At 39.9% G+C, this 17,994-nt stretch overlaps 1 protein-coding gene across 5 annotated transcripts in view; it reads right to left on the reverse strand.

Annotated features, from left to right (window-relative positions):
- The window catches only part of MAP3K4 (mitogen-activated protein kinase kinase kinase 4), a 107,161-nt gene that overhangs the window by 71,867 nt on the left and 17,300 nt on the right, over positions 1-17,994 (reverse strand). For 4 of the 5 annotated variants that reach the window (XM_063307814.1, XM_063307795.1, XM_063307809.1 and 1 more), the window contains exon 1: positions 11,710-11,959. The exons of the other annotated variant lie outside the window; for it this stretch is intronic. In XM_063307814.1, the coding sequence (XP_063163884.1) occupies positions 11,710-11,780 (71 nt within the window). In that variant the 5' untranslated portion in view covers positions 11,781-11,959. Of the gene's footprint in view, positions 1-11,709; positions 11,960-17,994 lie in introns of those variants that run through there. 5 annotated transcript variants of the gene reach the window in all.

A 17,994-nucleotide genomic window follows, 5' to 3' on the forward strand; every position in this document is an offset into this window, starting at 1 on the left:
TTCCCACCTTTAAAGTTTTTATGGTTCAGGACCTGGGTATGTATTAGACTACCTACTTGCAGGAGTTTCTGCTTGGCCATCAAGATACAGTCAGGACCAGAAATATTGGAACAAGGATAACTGTTTTGGCATTTGGCCTCTGTACACCACCACACTGAAGTTGAAAGGAAACACACCCAGATGGGAGCAAAGTCAGGACTTTCAGCTGTAATTCAAGGCGTTTGACAAAAGTGGGGCACCAACCATTCAGGAAGTACAGCCAGTGGCATACACATACCCCCATCGTTGGTGGCTCATAAGTAATGGAACAAACCAACATCATTACAAACATAAGGATTGCCTTTAATACCTGGATGAAAATCCTTTGCAGTCAATGACTGCCTGAAGTCTGGAACCCATGGACATGACCAAATGCTGTGTTTTCTCCTTTGAGATGCTTTGCCAGGCCTTTACTGAAGCTGCCTTCAGCTGCTGCTTGTTTGTGGGTCTTTCTGCCTTCAGTCTTGTCTTCAGTAAGTGAAAAGCATCCTCTATTGGGTTGAGATCAGGTGACTGACTTGGCCATTGAAGAACATCCCACTTCTTTGCCTTGAGAAACTCTTGGGTAGCTTTTGCTGTATGTTTTGGGTCATTATCCATCTGCAACATGAAGCAGCATCCTATCAGTTTGGTAGCATTCAGCTGAATCTGAGCAGAAAGTATAGCCCTATATACTTCAGAATTCATCCTGCTGCTTTTATCAGCAGTCAGGTCATCAAGAAACACCAGTGACCTGGTTCCATTGGCAGCTATACATGCCCATGCCATAACACTGCCTCCACCATGTTTGACAGATGATGTGGTATGCTTTGGATCATGAGCTTTCCTTTCCTTCTCCATACTTTTCTCTTCCCATCATTCTGGGGCAAGTTAATCTTGGTTTCATCAGTCCAAGGAATCTTATTCCAGAACTGGGAAGGCTTTTTTAGGTGTTTGCTGGCAAAGTTTAATCTGGTCTTTCTGTTCTTGAGTGTTACCAGTGGTTTGCACCTTGTTGTGAAGCCTCTGTATTTACATTCATAAAGCCTTCTCTTGACTGCAGATGTTGACAATGACATGCCTACCTCCTCAAGAGCGTTCTTGACCTGGCTAGATGTTGTGAAAAGGTTCCTCTTCACCATGAGCAGAATTCTGCGGTCATCCACTTTAGTTGTCTTTCATGGTCTTCCAGGCCTTTTGCTGTTGCTGAGCTTGCCAGTTAATTCCTTCTTTTTCAGGATGTTCCAAACTGTTGTATTGGTCACTCCCAATGTTTTTGCTATCTCTCTGATGGGTTTATTTTGTTTTCTCAGCCTAATGATGGCATCCTTCACTCTCTTTGGACCTCATGTTGAGAGTTCCAGTGAACAGCTACTAAATGCAGATGTAACACTCAGAACCACCTCCAGGCCTTTTATCTGCTTGATTGGTCATGGGGTACCCAGGAAACAGGTCACACCTGGCCATGCAGCTGCTTGTCAGCCATTCGTTCCATTACTTATTAGCCACCAACAATGGGGGGGGGGTATGCCACTGGCTGTATTTCCTGAATGGTTAGTGCCCCACTTTTGTCAAACCCCTTGAATTACAGCTGAAAGTCCTGACTTTGCTCCCATCTGGGTGTGTTTCCTTTCAACTTCAATGTGGTGGGGTGTACAGAGGCCAAACACCAAAACAGTTATCCTTGTTCCAATATTTCTGGTCCTGACTGTATAGGAGAGAAGACTCTTTCCAGATTCCATCCTTTAGCAAGTGAAATCTTGGATTTGGTCCTTCTCTGTCGCTGCCCCTGTTCTCTAGAACAGCAATCCTGCTGACATCAGACAGGCTCCAACTCTCCTGAATGTTCACAAAACTCTCAAGAACTAGCTTTTTCAACAAATCTTTGGGTTCTGAGTTTTGTGTTCTGTTACTTCCTAAGAAAAAATTCTTACATGCAGGAGAGTATTCTCTGTTGGGATGTAATTGTTATGAGTATTTTTAAAGTTATTTAACTTTATTATTAGTAGTAGATCTGTAAACCACTTAGCGGCAGGTATAATTAGGACTGCATATAAGCCAAGTAAATTATAAACAAATAATATTTACAACCTGATTTTCCATATTACAGTTCAAAGATTACTACAAATGGCTTAAGACCATCTTTCCTTCTTTACTGCAAATCACCAAATATTATGAGGCCGCGGTGGCTCAGTGGTTAAGACGCTGAGTCAGAGGACCATTAAGGTTGGCAGCTTGGCAGTTCGAAACCCGAGAGCGCGAGCCGGAGTGAGGAGTGACAGAGTGAGCTCCCATCAACTTGTCCCAGCTCCTGCTAACCTAGCAGTTTGAAAGTATGCAAATTCAAGTAGATAAATAGGTACCACTTTGGTGGGAAAATAACAGGGACATGAAAGGAGCCCCCTCAGGCGTCCCAGAGGCAACAGTGACATCACCGGCAAATCCTTTCAGTACAGAAGTGCCTTGGTAGGTGCTTCTGACACACACAAAAAAATCACCAAATATTCATCCTGTCAACTGGAAATTAGAAAATAAAAACATAATATTTGATGAAAATGCTTAAAATATTGAAGTCAATGAAACTGAAGTCTAATATATAGAACACTCAACACCTATATCATACAATTAATTGTCACAGTTAATTTATCTAAACAGTCACTGACAATATTTATATTATCAATAATACAATTACCAGTGTAATGAACTCGTTTTACATATGACATTATTATCTTGATTATATATTCCTATTGAACATGCTTGGCTAATATCTGTGTGCTCATGTTATTTATCATATCTCTTTCCTTTTCTTTGAGAACTTCTGTTTCGCCTACACAACAACCATGTGAAATAGGTTAAGCTGACAGATAATAACTTAAGTAATGAATAAAGTTTGTGATGAATAAGCCCCGTGATATTTGGTCATGCAAATATTATTAATGATGCAGCAACAGTGTTAAAATTATCATTATTTCAGATCAGTAGAGAATGAACTATTAAGAAATGTCAGAACACCTGCTAAACCATTACTTATAATGAATATTCTGAATTATTTTATGCTCAAACTCCATTCTGTACTTAAGTTCATAATGCAAAAGTAATACTGTTCTAGTTTTACATTTATATATATAAATCTAACCCTAATCCTTCCCATACACATTAAAAATAATATCATCATGCTCTTAAAACTGTTCATTTACCAAGTGCTAAACCCATGTAAGCACTCACCCAGCAGAACAGGGAAAAGGACATAAAGGGTTGCAGAAAGCCATCTTTAAAACATCTATAAACCAAATATTTATAATTTATACAATCTAATTCTACAATTGAAAACACATGGTGTAAGATACAGAGCTGCCAGCATCATCAGTGGGTTCAGATATAATGGAAAGCACATTTATATACATGAGCCTCAGATGCACCTGTTCTATGCTTTCCTCTGTGATCTTTATGTGATTTATCCAGCTACATATCCAGGGTCAAAATATGTCATATTTGTGCTACTGGAAGGACCTGGATGACAGGCCTCCACATTTTTATTACTGCAACATATGTGCTGTGGTAACTAAGCCATCACCTTCTGACTTCAATAATGTGAACAAGTGGGTGGAAACCATCCTAGCAGTTGAGCTTTGTGATCAGGATATCCAAAATACTTTGAGTATGCATAGCCAACCACCAAAACTCCTACACCCCCATTCCTTCTCTGGAGCATTAGGATGACAGCAGCTTGTTTGGCCAGTGCTTCAGAGAAGCAGGCCAGAAGGAAAGAACAGGATCTTGAGGAGTTCAATGTCTTATTTAACTGCTAATGCCAACAAAACACTGATCTCCTTGTGTAAGAATTTAAGTAACAATGAGACACTGAAGGCAAGGAGAGGGGGGAAAAGAAAATGCATTAAGATATTTTAATAAAAACTGCAAAACATTTGACAACCTGGGATGGGAAGGGCGATAGTTCTTCCTGGGGGTGGCTGGCGCCATAGAGCCCTCCCCTCTGAATTAGATCTCATCGCTAATTGGATTTTATATTTATTTTGTTCCTACTTATATTTGGCTGTTTGTACTGTGTTTTATGTGTTTTATGGTTTTAATTGTTAATTTTATTGTAAACTGCCCAGAGTCCCCCTTTTGGGGGAAATGGGTGGTGATAAAAATTTGAAAAACAAACAAACAAACAAACCTCTGATATATATATTTACATATAATTCTAAAGGTCAACTTTCAAAGCTATTAAAACTTTAGGTCTACTGTTTAATGTACATAATAAATTATGTTCCATCACTCTAGTTTATGAACATATTTTATCCAACTTTAAAAGATGTTTCATAAATTGTATCAGCAATTCATCATGATATACTCATCAGCAACACAAAATGCATATATATAAGGATATGGATATAATATTGAAGAAAGTTTATGTTTAAGAATGCTAGAAAATATTTCGTTTGCTGATAGCACAGATAAGTAATTTTTGGACAGTCAAGAACAATGCTAGCAATCTCTTTGGAATATGAATGTTCATGAATCCTCAAGAAATGCCCAGCCTAAACTGTAACTATATAAACACCTCAACTTTCACTAATGCCTTCTTGAACAAAACAATGCCCAAATACAATGCAGAAAATACTCAACTTCTAAAGTAGATTATTAATAAGCATTGAAAGTATAATTTAAAACATACTTCTTTTAGACACTACAACAGTATCTTATTGAGTCAGATCAAATGCCTACTCAGCTCAACGTCAGTTGTTGGTATACCACCCATGCCCAAATCATACAACTATATTAATAGGAAAATGTACTAAAGATAATTTTATACAAAAACCCCTTGCGTCCATTTTATGGTGCAACCTAGTTTTTTTTTTCTCCCTTGATCAAATACTTTACTTAAAGCGAAGTGGGGTTTGGTGGCGTGGGTGATGTAGGATGGAAGCACTGCTCATGCCTAGATGCTGAGTGCTTGAGAGAAGTGCTGGTAACTGGGTCTTTGCTATATCCTGTTTGTGTGGCCTGGATGGGCCCCTTAGGCTTGGCAGTGGGAGGATGTGTGTTTGGGAGGAGAGGGCAGGTGTGGACACTGCGGTGATGATGGTCATGGGGAGGTATCACAAGAGACAGGGTGTGGGATGCTCCAGGGGAAGGCACCCTTAATGTTTAAGACTAATACTGTATTCCAGCCCCCTGTGCCCACCTAAAGACCTTCAGTTTTGGCTGCTCTGGACTCCAGCTGTTACTACTTAATGCCAGGCTGGCCTGTAATAAAGCCCACCTCATCCACAACTTACAATGGCCCTGCTAGACCCCTATGATGTGGGGTGCCTAAGGGCTTGGGTCTCTCTCCACTCCTCTTTAACATCTGCATGAGCCCACCGGGGAAGGTCATCCAATGGCATGTAGTGAAGTATCATCAATATGATGATGATACCCAGTTATACATCTGCACCTCTGGCCAGCCAAGTGATGCCGTTCAAATGTTGACCCAGTGACTGGAGGCTGTGAGGGTCTGGGTGGGAAGGAACCAGCTCCAACTTAATCTCATCAAGACAGACAAACTCTGGGTTTTTGGTCCCCCTGATTTAGTAAGGTTTGATTCTTTGACTCTTGCCTGGGTAGCACTCCCCTGGACAGAGACTGTGTAATTTGGGGGCCCTCTTGGACTCCTATCTCGTGTCTGAACAGGTGGCAACCATGACTAAGGGGACCTTTGCAGAGATTAATCTTTTGTGCCAATTGTGCCCATTCTTAGACTAGGAGGCCTTGTTCACAGCCAGTCACACTCTGGTTAAGGTAATCCTTGCTTAACAACCATTTGTTTAACAATGATTCGGAGATACGACAGGGCTAAAAAGTTACTTACAACCAGTCCTCAAAGTTATGACCATCACACCACGTGATTGCAATTTGGGCGCTTGGCAACTGGCTCACATTTATGACCAGCTGCAATGTCCTTTGGTCACAGGATTGTGATTTGCAACCTTACCAGCCAGCTCCCAACAAACCAAATCAATAGGGAACCACTGATTCGCTTAACGACTGCAGTAAAATGGTCGTAAAATCGGGTCCAGTCACTTATGTCTCACTTAACAACTGCATCACTTAGCCACCAAAATTCTGATCCTAATTGTGGTCATTAAGTACAGGACTACCTGTACTTCCCAGTTGGATTACTGCAATGTGCTGTACGTGGGCTGCCCTTGAAGATGATCTGGAAGTTACAACTGGTCCAGAATGCAGTGGCAGGCACAGTTCTAGGTGCCCCATGGTTTACTCGTACTACACTGCTGTTGCATGAGCTGCACTAGCCTCCAGTTTCTTTCCAGATGCAATTCAAGGTGCTGCTTATCAGCTTTAAAGCCCTGAATGACACAGGGCCAAGCTATTTGCAGGACTACCTCTCCTTGAGAATATCTGCCTATTCCACTAAATCAGATGGTGTAGAAACACTCCAGGTTCCTTCCCTTAAGTGACATTTGGTAGAATGTAGGAAGTGCACCTTCTCTGCAGTGGCCTGTGCCCTGTGGAAGACCTTCCCCACTGAGGTCTAGCAGGCCCCTGCCCTCCTAGCCTTCCAGAAAGCTTGAAGAGCTGGCTTATCTCCCAAACATAGGGTTAGGGTGAGGCTGGAGCCCAATCAATTTAAATGCTGCTATATGGAGGAGTACTTGTTTTTAGGGCGCCAGGAGCTTTTGATACTGGTTTTATTGTTTTTTATGTTTTATTGCTGTTTTTGTGAGCAACCCAAGGTTATGGTACATAAGACGGGTATCTGTGTGTGTGTGTGTGTGTGTGTAATAAATTAATAAATTAAAGAAAAATAAAGACAAAGGTTCCCCCACCATTTGTGCCAGTATTATCCACCACTGAAAAAAAATTGCCTAGTATGTAGGATGATAAGTATTTTGCTACAGATTCTTTTATTATATAAGTCTAAACACCCATACATTTACATTCCCAATTTGTAGTTACATAAGCATCAATTAGATTTCATGATTTATCAGGCTCCAAATGTTTAGGAACTAAGCCAGCTGGGAAACATGAAACTGCTTTCTCAGACTAGCATTTCTCATCTGTAAAGTAATCACTGAGTAACAAAGGTAGAATCCAGGCTTCACTAAGCAACAGCATCTTGATCTCTTATACCAGCCAGCTTCTCTGAAGAAGTATACTGTAAGTAGTGCTGCACAAATCATTTGTTGTGCACGTGCACTAATATTAGAACCCTGAATCACCCATCCAAATGATGTACAATTGTCATGGATAAAGAACATTTCTTCACACAACAACTGCATGATTAATCTATGGAACTTACTGGCACACAAGATGTGTCATAAGCTGAATTTAGTTCACAGAGGCTTATCAATGGCTCCTGGCCATGATAATTGTGGCCAATCCATATTTTGAGAGAATACACCAATAAATATCAATTGTTGAATTTTGTCCTGTTGCCATCATGCTCTCTTGTAGGCTTTTCAGAAGCTTATGGATTTCTCAGAAGAACTTGCCTGGCTTACATTGGAAATAATCCTTTGACTGGTTCAGTAGGACTCTATTAAGGAACACAATACTGTACAGATTTTTAGGGGAAGGATGAAAATACTGTCCTACATCACTATCTCACTAAAGCTGCAATTCTCTGTGCTATTAATTAAGAGTATTTCAGTGAGACTTGTTTCTGAGGCACAATACTCAAGAAAGGACTATCCAATAGGGCTGCGCAATGCTTCTGAACATGCAGAATCATGATCATAGCACCCATCTGTAGCTCATTAAAATAGACAAGTCTATCTGCAGGACTGTGCTGCTGTGGAATTTTGGAAACAGACAGGTCTCCTTTAAAAAGGTGTAGACAGGGCTGTATTTGCACTCACAAACATTTCAAAGTGTCTCTTCCAAATCTAAACAAATTGTCTACTATCTATTATACAGGTTGTCCTTGCTTAATGACTGCCCTGTTTAGCAACCGTTCAAAGTTATGATGCTGAAAAAGTAACTTGATGACTATCCTCACACTTATGACTGTCACGGCGTCCCTGCAGTCACATGACTGAGATTTGGGAGCTTCGCAACCAGCAGGTGATTACAACTGTCACTGTGTCCTACAGTCATGTGATCACCATTTGCACACTTCACAGCCATCTTCTGACAAGCAGAGTCAATGGAGAAGCTGACAGTAAAATCACAAGTCATGGTCATGTGATATCTTGCTTAATAACCGCATTGCTTAGTGATGGAATTGCCATTCCAACTGCAGTCATTAAGTGAGGATCACCTATACATGCAACTAATAATGCCACTGCTGCTGAAGATTAGGTCTGAAAATTCTGTAGCTATCTCTCTTCTACCCATATTTTCTTCTCATTCTATAGTTATTTCTGCAAAGCACACCCACAGAATAAGAATATATAATTATTATAGGGGGAAAGGACCACACTTGATCTTTCAGTGGTGTGCTTGGGATGAGTGTTAAACCAAAACATGGTCTGGGTTAAGACAAAAAAAGGTGGATGGAACAAGGGTAATAAGTTAATGCAATTTAATTTCTATTCAAATTGAATGAAATTAAATTAACTAATTACAGTTAATATGGTCACTCCTTATGTAGCAGATTGTTTTTACAGTCATGATAGAGATTACAATTTGCAGAGAATTGGGGGAGAGGCTCAGGGAGGCTCCACATATGGATTTATTGGACTGCATGCAATGCTGGGCATCACATTAAGCATTCTTTCTCATAAGTTTGTGAAGTTTTACCATAACAAAATCTCCTTCCTTCACAGAAGCAGGTCTGAAAACAACCTGACATATTATTCCCAATGGTTTGAATGTTTGCACCACTTTCAATCACTCAACCTCAGAAACTTCAGCAGCAACATGCTAAGTACATTAAAGATCCAACGTATCAGAAAAACAGATTACTTCCTTTTTAGCACTTGAAGGAGAACACCCATGATTAAACTGATTGGTTTATAAGTTGCCCAACTCCATATGACTTTAGGTGGTTTGCAAACATTTAATACAACAATAAAACAAAAAGAATACAAGCCATGTGCATCCAGAAAAAAAAACAGTTCCTCAGACAAAATCCTATCCATCAACATCTACCCTAACCAAAGTCCTGGGGGAACAGCCAGGTTTTCAAAGACCTCTTAAACATCATTAGGATGGAATCCATGTAAATATCTGGGGGGATGCTGTTCCAGAGGGCACATGCAGTGACAGACACACCCATTCCACTTTGGCAGTCCAGAAGGATACTATGATTGATGGTATCAAAAGCCACTGAGAAATCAAACAGAGCCAGGAAAGATGCATCATCCTCATCCTGGCTCTATCAAAGGTCATCAACAAGCAAGACTGATGCTGTGTTTGGTCTGAAACCCAACTGAAAGGGGTTCAGATAATCTGTTTCCTTCAGGCTCCCAGGAGCTGCATGCTCAACCACCTTCGCAACAACTAAGAAGGGAAGGTTGGAGACTGGATGAAAATTGTCCAAAATTGGGTCCAGCAATGGCTTGAGGATGGGGTACACTATTACTTACTACAAGGTAGGTCATACATAAATAGGATCCACCTTCTTTTCTTTTGTTAAAATGTAGCTACTTATTTTATATCCCATCCTGTACTGACTGTGTACAATGCTAGATTCTTAAAAGAAGGCATTTCCTGAATACCTGCTGGTAAGAAGCAACATGAATCAACAGGATGTTATCTAAGTGAGAAAAATAATTGCTTGGGAATTACAAAGAGTAATGCAGCACTTTGACAGCTGGAAATCTGAAAACATCAGAGCCATGAAATAATTTTTCATTCTCACCTCCTAAGACCAATTCCAACTAATGTAAGTTGGTTATGCAATACAGTGCAAAGTAATGATCACATGAAGTTTGCAATTATAGGTAGACTTCAGAAAACAGTACATTTGTTTCAAACAATCTGTAAAACATGTGGATATGTATGGCTTTGTATAGCTTTGGCTTTCTATATAACAAAAGGTTATCTTCTCAATTTCAGATCTTCTTCAGCAGGGATAACTAATTCTAAGATTAAATACTACAGATACATGTTAATTTGCCTCTCCAGCCACAGAGGTTCACTGAGCTGCCTATGGCAAGCCACTATTCCTATCCTTAATCATTCCATATAATGTGGCAGTAAACAGAGTGAGATAAGAACTAATTAATATTTTCTTACAGAAAGTCTGGAACTCTAAAACAAGATATAAGCAATGAATCACCCCACAACATTTTCAGGAAACACATGGAGTTCAGTGGAAATCAATAACCGGAATGGCAAATATATCCTTTTTATAGTGATAGACTAACTGATGTAAGAATCCAAATTAGAAGAGCAAACATCTAGGAGGAGCAGATCTACTTTACCTGTAGTGTTCTGAGCTCTTGAGACTAGATGTATTTCCTTTCCAAATAATCATTAAACACACCATTTAAGAAGTCATTTTCTGAATACCATCTAGAGTGCATTTCCAATACCCCAGTCTTTTTTTTCCCAACTACCTCAGTCTTTAACTGGTTTTTTTTTCCTACCAGATGAAACTGGGTGGGGGAATTAACCAGTTATTCACACTTGAAATCAGAACCATACTCAACAGAAAATCCAAAATATCATCCTGCTACTGCAATATTTAGTGGAAACTGCATTAAAGAAGCATATAAAAAAGTATGTTGAGTGGGAACCATTAACCTGGCCAACTATAAAGATCAGATAAATTCATGAAAATTTGAATGTAAACTTATTTACAAAGCTCTACACTGAATCTGAATATTAACAAATTTAGTAAGAGTTGAATTTTTGCATCCAATCTCTTGCATCAATGAAATGAATTTCAAAATAATGAAGGCCTTTTCCCTCTTTGCCCAAATGTTCATATCTCAATCTATTTCGTCAGTACCACTTTAGGGCTGAAGAATTCAACTAAATGACTTTATGCAATCTAAACTGTAATACAACCACATTTTTAAAAGAAAACCTGCAACCCCCTTAGTGCAGTTCTCACTGTTGCAGCAACACCTGCCACAACCAGCAGAAAATGTATTGGCTTCAGAATTTTCCCCTGTAGAGAAGAAGTAGAGCAGAGATTGAGGAATTTTCACACTAAAGGAGCACAAGAACTACAGTCCTAATCTGTTGCACGCTGCCTTTAGACTATGACCCACTGAACTTCTGAATAAGTCCGCACAGGATGGAACTGTCGCATGTTGAAATGTTATTTACCATATAAATAATGCAAAACGAATCTAGAAAAGATCTTCCCAGACAGGTATAAGTACTGCTTTCAATGCATTTCTTTACAGAAAACATTCCTTACAAGAGGGTAATAAATAACCGCCTATTTTTGGAATTCCTCTTCTGCAAAGGCAAATAAAAAGACGTACTGATCTTATTTCTACAGAAACAAACTGACTCAAGCAAGCCTGTTGGCTGAGCGCAGATCAGCGATAACAGAGGTGCTTTTGGCTGGGAAAGTAGCACTTACTGTACTTTACCAAAAGAGCATCCAAAGCAACCTCTCTTGCAGAAACAGTAAGACAGGCGGAAGCTGCAGAAAGAGAAAGTTACTGAAAAGACAGGCAAGGCAGCTGCAGCTTAAGTCAGAGAAGAGGGGGAGGAAAAAACGAGCAACTTTCTCTCTGGCTAATGCATTAATTTTTGGCAGCCGCATCAGAGTCTGACCTGCTTGCCGAGCAGCTGTACTCCGGCTTTGGCTCCTCCATGGCTCTGACGGAGGCGTCGGCGTCTTTCATGCGTGCACCGAGGCAGGCATGGCATCAGTAGGAGCTCTTCCGCAGCTCGGTCAGGAGACGAGAGGGAAGGAGCGCGCAGGCAGCCGACCAACAAAAAGAAGCGATGTCACTCACGACCCGGCTGCAGAGACCCAACCGCGCAGAGCTGGCCGTGCAGCCGCCATCTTGAAAAGAGGCTCCAAGAAGAGCTAAGCCGGGAGCATCGATAGTACGGAGAGCGTCTAGGGACAAAGCCCTCCACTGGCGCTCTCATTCGCTCCTCGGAGCAGCAAGTGGAACGAGACGCCACCCGGAAGGCAGAGGAGTGCAGACGAGGCGGCGCGCGCGTAGGGTCACTGGACCTTTTCTCCGCTCGGAATTCCTTTCCTTTGCAAATCCCTGATGCAGCCCCGGCGTACGCAATTCCTACAAAAGGATTGCTATGACACCTCGTGCCTCGCGTGCTGCGGATGGCTAGGCTCGTGCCTGGGAGAAAGCTTTCCTGATCTCAGGGATAAGGAGAGCCATGTAATGCTAAAAGTAGAATAAATGGTAGCCACGAGGCGGAGATTGATTGATTCACTGGAGGACAGCAGTGTTGAAAATCAGGTAAGCTTCATATCCTTGCAAACCAACGCTTGCCTCATTCACTCAGAAGCAAGTCATTTATTTCAGCAAGGCTTACTCGTTTGGGCTGTAATGCTACCGCTCGACAGTTACCTGCTTGGACACAGTGGGGTTTTCGTTTAGAATAAACACGAAAAACGCTATTCTGAATATTAGGTACGATAATCTATGTCTTATCCTATTCGATTGTGGATTTTAAAGTATCAGCAAACATCCCCTTTGATGTTTAATTAAAAAAAATAAAATAAACGCACATTTAAGGCCTTTTCTACACTGTACATAACACATTATACAAGCAAACAGCCCTAGTCACCTCTTAGTATGCATGGCCATGAAAAATGCAATCGAGTTTTTATCTTTGCTTCTTTCAAATTAACTTTTTCTGTAAACAGAGAAACAGATATGGGAGTGGGGTGTATACATGAATAAAACCATTCATATTATGGTGAAACACCAAGGAATAAAACATCCATTTTTTTTTCATGCAAAGGAACAGCTCCTAGTAAATTTTATCTGTTGCATTTTACCTCACTTTCCTTCAAGAGCTCAAGGCAGCTTACAAGGCTGTCTCCATTTTATCCCACAACTGCAGTCCTATGAGGTAGGTTGGACTAAGAGACTATGACTGGCCGAAAGCCACCCAGGGAGTGTCTGTGACTGAGGACAGACTAGAACCTGGATCTGCCTGCTTCTGGTCCAACACACAAACACTATACCATGTTGGCTGTCTAATATCAAAACAAATGCCTTTTTGCATTTCATCTCACCTTTAAGGATATTGCTTTATACTCTCAATTTTAGTTTTAGCTTTAATTTTTTTAACTTACTGTACCTGTGGCATACTTCTATCAGTTTAGTTTGAAATTTGGTTTAATGTGGAATCCATTAAGTAGATCACAGTTGACCTTTCAAATGATAAAAAGTGTCTTTTTAATAAGCAATTTTTGTAAATTATCTTAAGCATGGCTATGCCTCTTTAATTTATTTACATCAATGTGATTCTAGATTATGATTATTCCTTTTATTACTTTCATTTTACATTACAGTGTCAAACTAATGGAGGCTTTCAGTCTTTCACCTTTATTGCAGAGCAAGCATGTGAATGTACACATATATAAAAAGGAAAAAATAACCCAAACCACAAAAAAAAGGATGTGAATGTACACTTTCTTTGTCTAAGTTCATAGAAATCTACTGCAGTATCGTATTAGCCTCTCACATATTTAATTTGCAAGAAGGATTGGGGAGAATAAGAGCAACTTTAGCCAGTATCTCTGGAAAATTATGCCTGTTCATGTTGGTTATTTTGAGTTAGATAGGTCAATGACCCATGCAGCATGCAAAGACATAATTTGTTTTAATTGTAATTTGTTGAACAAGACACAACAACTTGGTTCCTAAATACTAAACCATAAACCAAACCACAATGGGTGGTATCATGCAACATGCTTAGCTATAACTGAACAAGCCACATTAGCTTAGTGAATCCAGCTGGTATAAGGCAGTTTCCTATTTTCCTTAAAGGTAGCTGTGGACATTTCAAAACTCTTAAGATGGGAAAGAAGTTCCTAACTGGGGCTCATTAAGGGTATTAGATCAGAAGCTCTTTCTGGTTGACACTGAAATCAAAGGATTAAGATTTATTATAGTTCCCCGAAGAGACCAAATAGCTGCTCAGTCTTGGGGAGGGAGTGCCAAAACCAATGGGTGGAGGGAGTGCCAAAACCAATGGGTGAGCTACTTTAAAGCACAGGAAGTTCAGCTGAGGGCAAGAAGTTATTAAAGCACAGTGAAAGTGAAAGGTGGGTACAGAGTTGTAAAACTAAAAAGACTCTATAAAGACCAAGGTATTCTTTGCTAGTAAGACTATTGATCAGAATTTTATCCAGGGATTATCTGACGATATGCCTGTTTTATGCCAAGCCTGCATACAGGTTCAAACACTGTATCAACCACCAACATTTCATGCCTTCCTAATGTGTCATTATGAAACAGTTGTGTAGTGAGCTTCAATGTATTACCCTCCACCAGCAGTTAATTATAAAACAAAGTGTAATGTTGTTATAGGTCAACACATAGTTATTTGGAAAAATCTATGCCATGTGTTATTCGTGGCTCTTTGGTATCTAAAAACAAATCAGCAAACAAGTACCCCTGTACACAAACATACAATCAGTGCTGACATTTTAAAATCCACCAACTTTCTTAGAAAGAACTTCAGGGTCAGAGAAGTGGGTGAGAGGGGTGTGTGTAAACTGAATTTAGGGAAAATAAGTGGTACGTGGTTACTCAATAAGCTTCAGGGGTAAATATGGATTTTAACTAAAAGGCCCATGATTTATGATCAATATTCTAGTCAATATATCAGTTCACAGATTATTCTATGCTGATTGTGTATTGGGAAAACAAAAAAGTAAAGAATATGCTCTTCGATTTGCATGCAGACTGGCTGCACTTTTATTTCAAAGAGTCATTTTTTTTCCATATTAAATTTAAAAGTAGCTGGCTGGGGAATTCTGGGAGTTGAAGTCCATACATCTTAAAGTTGCCAAGGTTGAGAAACACTGTCTTAGGGGAAATGCAAGATAATACATCTAATGAACATTTTAAAACAGTTCAAATGGCACTATCTTCATTTTTTAAAAAAGCCAAGCAAACACAAGGACTGACTATGCTCAGTGTCACACAGTGTTGGCTGCCTGGACAGGAACAGTCCACATTGCAATGGTTTGGTGGCAGGTCCTATGTGTGCATGCCTGCGTGTGTGTAATAAGCAGGGACAACTAATGAGTTGCCCTCAGGATACTGCTGACCTTTGACTCTTCTCAGGCCCAGTCAGCATGGCAACTAGGTTAAGAAATACAGGAATTGCAGTCTGCCAACACTTGGAGTACCATAAACTGCCACTTCAACATTTTTATTTATTATTAAATAGATACTCCACTTTTCTACTTTTCCAAACACACTAAGCAGTTTACAACAATAAAACAAAATGCAAAATACAAAATATGACATAAAACCCAATACAATTAAAATAAATTAACCTGTCATTAAAATCATTTAACAATATACAGTGCCTTAGTCACTTCCCATTTGGCTTACAGCAATGTGCTCTACATGGGGGTGCCCTAAAAAGCATCCAGAAGCTTTAGCTGGTCCAGAATGCAGTGGCACACACAGTACTGTATTGGGCAAGGTTTATCCACTACTGTGCAAGCTACACTGGCTCCCAGTAGGATTCTAGGTACAATTCTAGGTGCTGCTTATCACCTTTATCACCCACGTGGCGCAGAGCCAGGTTACCTGCAGGATCTCTTGCCCTCAATGCTCTTGTCCATCCCACCAGATCCGGCAAAGTAGGCATAGAGCAGGTCCATTCTGTGAAACAATACTGTAGTGGGACCCAGGATTCTCTGTCACAGCACCTGCCCTATGGAACAGCCTCCTCCTTGAGATCTGGATGGCCCTGACCCTATTGGCCTTCCAGAAGGCCTGGTTTTTCCCTCAGGTGTTAGAACCAAGTTGTTAGTGGAGCCCAGTACATGCATTTTGGTGTTGTGAGTTGATCTTGAGATGCCTCAATTATTGTATTATTTTTAATTGTACTTTTTGTATTATTTTATATGGGTTCTATAATAAGGTTTTCCCTGTAGGTTTGCCACCTACAGTTACTTGTTTAAGCTGTGCAGCCATATAAATTTTCTAAATAAATAAATGCTAAATGAATAAATACATCTTTCTTCAGTCAGGCATTAATGATATACCACATTCTTTTCTGAAGACTACTGCTGCCATACTTGCAAAATTTTAACTGTGAGCTTACATTATGCACCAAGAAAAACCCTTGACAGAGAAGATATTTTTGTCTCAGTACCCTCAACTTACTCTCTCCATATCAAATCCTGGGGCTATTAAGTCACTGCTATTCTAGGAGTCTTTAAATCATGGTACTGTTAGGTCAGAGACATTCTTGAGATTCATCCCCTCTTGCTTCTGCCAGCTAAAGAATTTGTCTCTACTTCCTGTCTTGAAAAGCTATTATGAATTACCATACATCTTGCCTTCTTATATAATAGCTATTTCTAATTTTTATTGTCAGGTAAAGTCATGTAAACATTATGCTATAAATACCAAAAATCTGATTCCAGAACTTTCCTGACAACACCTTAACATTTTTAGGATTGAATGCCCGAACAAATATATGAAGGAAGAGTGACTGAGTTAAGAGGAAGGGGAAGAAAATCATGGATGGATGGATGGAGCTGATGAGATCCACAAAAAAAGTTACAATTTTAAAGAAAAAAAAGGTGGCATGGGGGAAGTCAGTAAAATATGGAAAGATTTTGGTGTAAACTAGATATAGCCAGAATTCCTTTTCTGTTATCTCCTCCCTTTAATTTATTTTGCTCACTTTCTACTCCTTTTCTGCACAATGTTGCTTACTCCAAAGGAAATAGTATGGCAGTATGTACAGGTAGTCCTCAACTTACAACCTTTCGTTTAGTGACTGTTCAAAGTTATGGCAGCGCTGAAAAAAGTGACTTACAACCATTCCTCACACTTACAACCATCACAGTGTCCATGCAGTCACATGATCAAAATTCAGGTGCTTGGCAACCGGCATGTATTTACAACAGTTGCAGCATCCCGGGATCATGTGATTGCAGTGATTCGCTTAACGACCATGGCAAAAAGGTCGTAAAATCAGGCATGACTCACTTAATGACCACCTCACTTAAGTTCCAGTCCCAATTGTGGTTGTAAATCAAGGACTACCTATATATATATAACAAATACATCTGTATCCCTGAAGGCAATATATATAGCAGAAGAGGAAGGCTTCAAGATAGTTTGAGGTGCCAAGTCATTTTTTTACACATGACTGTGTTCATGAAGCATACCAAATGCATCACATTATATTTAGCAGTAATTGGTCCTAGATCATCTAGTAAGCTTTGTGCCTGACCAAGCATTAGAACCTAGATCCCTCCAACTCACACTGACTCTCAGCACAAGTGGCCATGTCCAGAAAGGATGAAGCTCCACACACGATGACTAATTCATTTAACAGATGCAAATTTATCACAGCATTCACCATACATGAACCACTGAAAGTGGCTAAGGTTTCTCTGTATTAAAAGGGCTGGCATGCTCATCTATCAGAGTATGGTTTTCTTTGATTTTTGTATTCACACAGTAGTTTGTGTCTTTTGCTGATTTGCGCCCTTCCTCAGACCTTGACATACTGATCTGATAACCACTGTGAACCTATTAACGTCAAAGTCAGCACAAGGGAGTAATGGGAAAGGAAAGAAGGAGTTTTTTAGAAGATGACTACCATTCCAAAGTTACTGTACATGTATTCTAATCTCTTTCTGCTTAGCATCCCCCACTTCCCACTCCTGGGGCATGAACAAAGTTGGGAAGACTATGTGTGGAAGATTAGGAACTCTGGACCCCTTGACAAATTTTAGGGAAGAGTGAATATGCAATGGCTAGGAAAAAAACATGGAAAGTACAGAAATACCTTGTCTTTGATTTGAATGTTGTCATAAATCATGATACACAGACTGTGCACTATAGCTACAAGATTATTCGATACCATAGT

This window comes from Candoia aspera, chromosome 1 (genome assembly GCF_035149785.1).
Source record: "Candoia aspera isolate rCanAsp1 chromosome 1, rCanAsp1.hap2, whole genome shotgun sequence".
Lineage (NCBI taxonomy): Eukaryota > Metazoa > Chordata > Lepidosauria > Squamata > Boidae > Candoia > Candoia aspera.